This window comes from Aspergillus neoniger, assembly GCF_003184625.1.
Source record: "Aspergillus neoniger CBS 115656 unplaced genomic scaffold BO87scaffold_122, whole genome shotgun sequence".
In the NCBI taxonomy this organism is placed as follows: Eukaryota; Fungi; Ascomycota; class Eurotiomycetes; order Eurotiales; family Aspergillaceae; genus Aspergillus; species Aspergillus neoniger.
Window position 1 is genome coordinate 1 of NW_020291250.1, and position 6,442 is coordinate 6,442.

The 6,442-nt window shown below is 55.9% G+C and overlaps 3 protein-coding genes across 3 annotated transcripts; all 3 read left to right on the forward strand.

The window, feature by feature from the left end:
• Positions 1-3,974: 3,974 nt before the first annotated feature.
• BO87DRAFT_278632 (uncharacterized protein) lies at positions 3,975-4,280 on the forward strand (the record flags this gene model as incomplete). Its single annotated transcript, XM_025618924.1, has 1 exon — positions 3,975-4,280. A coding segment is annotated over one exon (306 nt), but the record flags the coding sequence as incomplete, so codon positions are not given.
• A 258-nt stretch (positions 4,281-4,538) lies between these two features.
• Positions 4,539-4,724, forward strand: BO87DRAFT_280875 (uncharacterized protein; the record flags this gene model as incomplete). Its single annotated transcript, XM_025618928.1, has 1 exon — positions 4,539-4,724. A coding segment is annotated over one exon (186 nt), but the record flags the coding sequence as incomplete, so codon positions are not given.
• Positions 4,725-4,982: 258 nt separating this feature from the next.
• BO87DRAFT_283593 (C-terminal helicase domain-containing protein) lies at positions 4,983-5,948 on the forward strand (the record flags this gene model as incomplete). The annotated part of the gene is made up of 1 exon (XM_025618934.1): positions 4,983-5,948. A coding segment is annotated over one exon (966 nt), but the record flags the coding sequence as incomplete, so codon positions are not given.
• Between the last annotated feature and the right edge of the window lie 494 nt (positions 5,949-6,442).

A 6,442-nucleotide genomic window follows, 5' to 3' on the forward strand; every position in this document is an offset into this window, starting at 1 on the left:
ATATATATATATATATATATATATGACTATTGCTGGTAGCTACTTTCGACTACCACACAAACAGTCCGCATGGCATGGATCCTCGTAGCCAGCCTCCGACCGAGTCCGGTACCTTGCCTTCCACCAGAAACGGACTTCATCCAATGACGGGGGGAATTCCCGATCTCATATTAACCATAGCCGGGCGGCCTGTCCGGGAGTAATCCAGATAATCATTACATTAGGGTGTCCTGTGTCATTGGCCTATTAGCTTGGACCCTCAGGGGGGTGAAATACTCACCCCCAATGATTATTAGGCCTTCACTGCATCTATTAATACCGATTGGTGCAGGTCGGGTTTAGCTGTTCCCAGCCCGTGCATCTCCTTTACCGGGGCAGGAGAGTCACCCGAAATAGAGATGGTTGTCTACCACACAGCTCTATCTCATTTATTAAGTTACCACGGGAGCTCTTCTGAACAAGGAAGATAATACTGTCCCTCTTCAGTATATATCCGGTGTACCGCCTGCATGCGGGCACAGATGATGCAGCCTACCTTGAATCCAGTATCCGTCTTTTGCTACCCATACTGCGGGGCCCAGGTAGATGGTAATCACACTGGTAAATGCCTCCTGGACCGCTATCGCTCCCACAGCCGTACTGATCGGCCCGAGGTACTCTACTCTGTTACCTGGACATCCTTGTCAGCATACTGGAGACACTGCCTCTGGAATTTCTGCATATGAATGATCCCCAGAGAGATCTATACTCAAGACAGTATAAGACTCATTCTAACCCGCACTCCCAAAGACTGTCACTCACAAGGGCTGGTACAAGAAGTCCATACAGTCATAGACAGAATATTGTCCAACATCAGCCCTCTAGCCACACCCCACCGGCAAAATCCAACATCCCCACCATTTATATTGTATGTATATATATATACCCAGTGACTGAGCGCCCCAGAGGAGCAGTGGTGGACAGATCTGCCCATGGCAGACTTTTTACCAGCCAGACCAATTTATACTGATCCCCCAAGGTCCCTGAATCTCATGCCGTCCCCATGCCAGTAAATGCGTAGCAGCAGTAGATTAGGATTCTATCTAGTCAGTATTAGGATAATCTCGTACAGTTTAACCCCCTATGGCCGATAAACCCGGGCCACCAGTCCGCAGGGTGGGCCACAGGGCCCCATTTCGACCGGAGCCACCCTATCCTCTGCCGGCTCTGGTCGAAATGGGGCCCCTCTACCCCCCACCATACACCCACTGACCCAGCGTCCGTAGCAAACGGTCGATATGTTATTGGATTGTAGTACCCCGGGTTCGCTGCCTTATGCATGAGCCATGTGGCGGGATGTCGGAGATGGTTCTTCTTGGATTGATTATTTGACTAACTGTACTATTACCCGTATTCCTTTTTAGGTAAGCGCCATTGGTGTAGCCGCCATCTCCGCTCCAAACAGCCTATATTATCAATCCCGGTATTGCACCGGGTCGCTATATACTCTGAGATGGGCAGTCTATGGCTGTTGGGTTGTGTGCCCCCACCAGGACTTGAGATATGTACCCGTATGCTCCGCCATAATAAGGCGTCGGGTCTGTCTATCAATCACCGGTAGTAATAAAGCCCCACGGAATACAATGCCAAACGGGCCTGGTGCGACATACAAACAATTGAGTGGGGATTTCGAAGCCCCGAATACACCCTATGCCATGGTGGGTCTGCGGCCTCTGTTCTGGGAATGAGGAGTCGTGTGGGTAATACAACCAGCCCTATTCGCCGTATTACAAACCAACACCCTCTACCAATGCTGATAAACAGGCCCATTAACTAGGGGCCTTCTTCGACCGGAGCCGTATAAGACCTTAGGAGGCTCTGGTTGAAATACACCCCCTGATCCCTGGTCCACTAGATATATCACCACCCGCAGTATCCAATCTAAAAATTCCGTACCAGTCCAGTCCTACCACCACCACCAGTGGCCGTCTCCCACTGCTCGTGCGCATACACTGACCATTTCGTCCCGTATATCGATCGCCCGGTCTCCTCCACCACCCGACTTCGACCGGAGCCGATGCCAAGATATATATAGATATCTGCCACCGCCAATGAGCGCCAGTGTTTTCCACACCCCTACAGACGCTCTCTATCGAGTGAATGCTTTGGCATCAACACCGACATTCTGACATCTACCAGTGAATGTAGATCAGGTGACTATGGCTAGCTTTTTGATATACCCCCTCTCTTCCTCTTCCTCTCGTCTCTACCTCTCTCTCATCTCTACCTCTCTCTCGTCTCTACCTCTCCCCCCCTCCCTCACCTTTACCATTCCCTCAACGTCGCATGCACCTCTCCCTGGCCGTTACCTTTACCTCATCATACTCCTACCCCCTGACGCCGCTAGGACTGTGGACTACCTCCACCACGTGCGTGAAAGCAGTGATTTTGAGGTGTTAGAACGCCCTCTTCACGGTCGCTCTGCGTGTCTTCTGTACTGCCTATTATCTACCCTCGCCTTCGCTTATTTCCGTGTTTTCTTACCTGGTAAGTCCTATCTCCCCCCAACATTTCCATCCCACTGGCTCTGGTCGAAGAGGACTGGTGGACCAAGGACTCGACCTAAGCTACCGGGCACTTGGCTACATGAATACAATGATACCAATTCCCGTACCACAGAGACCCACTCCTCTAGAGCCGTGACTCCACAGAGACCCACGCTCAGACCAAGCTCCACTCTTTACATTCAGGTACGTATTTCGACCGGAGCCAGTTCTCTCGCCGGGCTCCGGTCGAAATGGTCTCCTCGATCATCGCCTGACCACATACTAATAACACATAGAATGAGTGCACCGGCGAATAAACCGACCGCACCCGGGAAGAAACCCACCGCACCAAGCGGCATTCCAGGGGTACTTTGGTGCAAAAACTTCATTGAGGAACTGGAGGGGAGTGCCCGCAAGCTAGCAGGTGCCCTTGGACTGGCCAATACTGGAGAGGTATGGGGGCTCCACCAAGAGGAAGGCACCAGACAGATCATCGATTGGTGGATACAGCACCGCCGTGAGAACTTCGGACATCCCGATATCGCCAAGGGACGCCTTTCGGTGCGTATGGCCATTGTCGAGTGGGCAGCCGGCCCTGCTATCCCACACATGCTGCGCCCTGTGCCCCCCAAGGTTGGTAGCCACGGGATCACCGAAGAGACGCTTGCCGGGACCACATGCTTGTGGGCTATCCTCCGACTGATACGCGTCAAACCAAGCCTTTTCCCGCAGTCCTCTGTGGAGTCCGACGAGATTGCTCTCGACCCCTATGATGTCATTCGGGGTTGGAAGATCTTTGCTTTCTTCTGGAAACAGACATCGAGCAACAAGATCGCGGCCAAGCCGATGAACAAGCCGGCAGATGCGGTAGTCTGGCACACGAACCCGAATGCCGATGCCCCCGATACTATTCCCGACAATGAGCCGGTGGATCTTGAAAACCTGCTCGGATTAAAGGAAGAGGATGTGCTATTTGCGCACGATCATTTCTACAACCGCCAAGACGACGCCCAGACAATCGAACAGGCACTGGACCGGAATCTTGCCGATGCACTGAACCGCCCCCGGGCCGAGGGCCGGACGAAGCTGCCACTGGACTATGCGCATCGGGAGGCTCTCTACGAGCATATCATGCGCGAGGGGAGGTTTGAAAAGAACTGCATTGTCCATGAGCCAGACGATACTGCAGTCCCTGACACGGCAGACATGCAGAGCATTGCGACCATGGCCGCACGGGTAGACGCCCAGGCTGCCCTGGCGGAGCGCGACGCCGAGCCCAGTGTCCTTCCCCTAGAGACAACTGATGGTGTCGGCGGCGGCACCGATAGTTTGTCGGCCACTCCGGCTACCCTAGCCCAGGCACGTGAGTATCTGGATCTGGACGATACCCTGGCGTGGCCGCGCACTCGCCTGCACCTGCTCCCGTCGCAGGCGGTGGGTGTGTACTGGCTGTTAACTGCAGATGGAAGCCCCATTCGTGGGGGTGTACTGGCCGACGACTGTGGCCTGGGAAAGAGCGTCACCGCCCTGGCAGCGATCGACCGGGACAGCGAACGGCGCACCATCCACCGACCAGCACTTATCCTCTGTCCCGCCGCGCTCATCGACACGTGGTTCACGGAGATTCAGACCCATTTCAAGGCGCGGTTCACGGTGCACCTCTTCCATGGGCAAACCGCTCACACCGGCGACCTGGCATACAAGCAGGCTATTATCAACAACAGGAGCCAGCTGATTGATACCTTGGGCCGTCTGGACCCGAATGACCCTGCAACAACCCGCACCATTGTGCTGTCCTCCTACACTACCTGGGCGGCCAGGACGCTCGATGAGATCGTCAGCAAGGGCGATGACGCCACCGATGACGCCACCGATGACGACCAGGCGTCATTAAACTACGAAGAGATCTGTGAGATGGAGGAGTTACAAGAGGCAGACGCCGAGGCCGATTTCGACCAGAGCCACAACGCTGGGCCCGGCTCTGGTCGAAATCGGGCCCCGAACCTTCCCCGTTACCGCTCACGTATGCCCATTCACTTCGCCCACGTGGTGTGTGACGAGGGGCACATTATTAAGACGATCAAGACGCGTGCGCACCAAAGTGTGCGTTCATTGAATACGGACTCCGTCTGGTTTCTGACCGCTACCCCGCTCGTCAACAACACGCGAGATATCTTCGGATACCTCGCTATCCTGTATGCACATTATGTGGACAGTCGCGGTGACCCCAACGGGGAGGAAGACTCGACCGAGTCCGTTGATGACTGGCTTGCCGAATACCAAAGATTTGCGGCGCAGTCCGAATGGGACAGCCCCCCCTACCAGCTGATCGCGCCGAAACATTTTCTGAAAGTCGCGCGGGGCGGCCAGCTTTCCCCTCGGTCTGGGTTTTTTGTTCTGCCGGTTATTATGCGGCTTCTGTCCCTGCGGCGGCGGGTCGGTCAGGAGACTGACTACGGCCGAATCGGAGAGAATATCCCCCCGATACGCTATATGACGATTGATCTGAAGTTCACTCCGCTCTGCTACAGGGACCACAATCAGCGCTTTCTTCAGCTTGTCGCTAAGATGGCCAAGCCACCGAAGGGCAAGGGTGAGCCAGTGACCGTGGATAATCCCCAGTCGGAGGGCGGCCATCGTGACTGGGGTTTGATCCGCCTCCTGAGCCTTCTGTCCTTCAGCCCCCAGTTGGAGAGATTCGTCTCCCGTGTTGGGGTGGAGAAAACTGTTGTGTCGAAGGTGTCCCGATACCTGACCCGGGCAGACGGGGGTTTTGCGGCCTATTGGCACTACTCTACACGTGAACCATCCGACACGGTGCCTCTGACGCGGTTTGCCCAAGCCAAATACTTGTTGAGTGAGAGTCCCAAGCTACGGTACATATTTCGGATCCTCCAGGAGCAGGGGATGTTTGACGCTCTGCGTGACGGCCGTCGGCTCCCCCGTTTCTTGATCTTCTGCCAGAATCCTTTAACCACGTGGGTGGTTAGTATGCTGCTGGAAAGCCTTGGTGTACCTACCCTAGCGATCCGCAGCACGACTACCACCGAGGCCCGGGCGGCGATTGCCCGCAAGTTTTGTGAGAGAGACGCTCGTGTCGGGGCCCTCGTCACCACATATGCCTGTGGCGCATATGGGCTGAACTTACACAGCCAGTCTTCGAGGGTCATCTGCGTCGAGTCACCGCAGAATCTCGCCGGGATTTGGCAGGGCGGCGGCCGCGTCCATCGGGTGGGACAAGCAGAGCCCCAGCGGGTCTGGATTTTGTTTCTGGATCACACGATCCAGCGCTGGCTGGAGTGGAATAACATGCAGAAGGCACTTCCCGAGGTTGCGGGCGTCCTTTACGGCGCGTTGCGTGGGCTTCTGGCGACCGGCACACCTCCCGGGGGGAACGATGACGACGAATCGGTTGATGGGGAGTCGGATGCCGAGGAGCTTGCCCACGCGGCCCAGGAGATGAGCGAGCAGGTGTCCATTGAGCGTGCGGCGGCCAAATACCTTCAGACTCTTCTCGGCCAGACCACGTCGCGTCTCAATTGCACGGGTTACATGGACGATCTGGGGCTGGACACCACGGCCACGGCCCCCTTCACCCCCAGCCGACCGAAGGGGCAGCGGCCAGCCGAGATTACCAGCCCGGGAACACCCACACCGGCACGGGTGCCTGGTGACGTCTCCGATGTACCGGATGCCACAGATGACGAACCGGTCGATGAGGATGACGATGATACATACACGCTGGAGCGGGAGCTAGAAGAGGTTGATCTGAACGTCCTCGCTGCCCGAGGGACTGCCTTTCGGCAGGCTGTTGCTAGAGCGGAGCAAGTGCTGTCTGTGCTAGACGGCGAGCTGCCCGTGACTGCGACTGACACGGCTGCGACTGACACGGCTGCGACTGACACGGCTGCGACTGA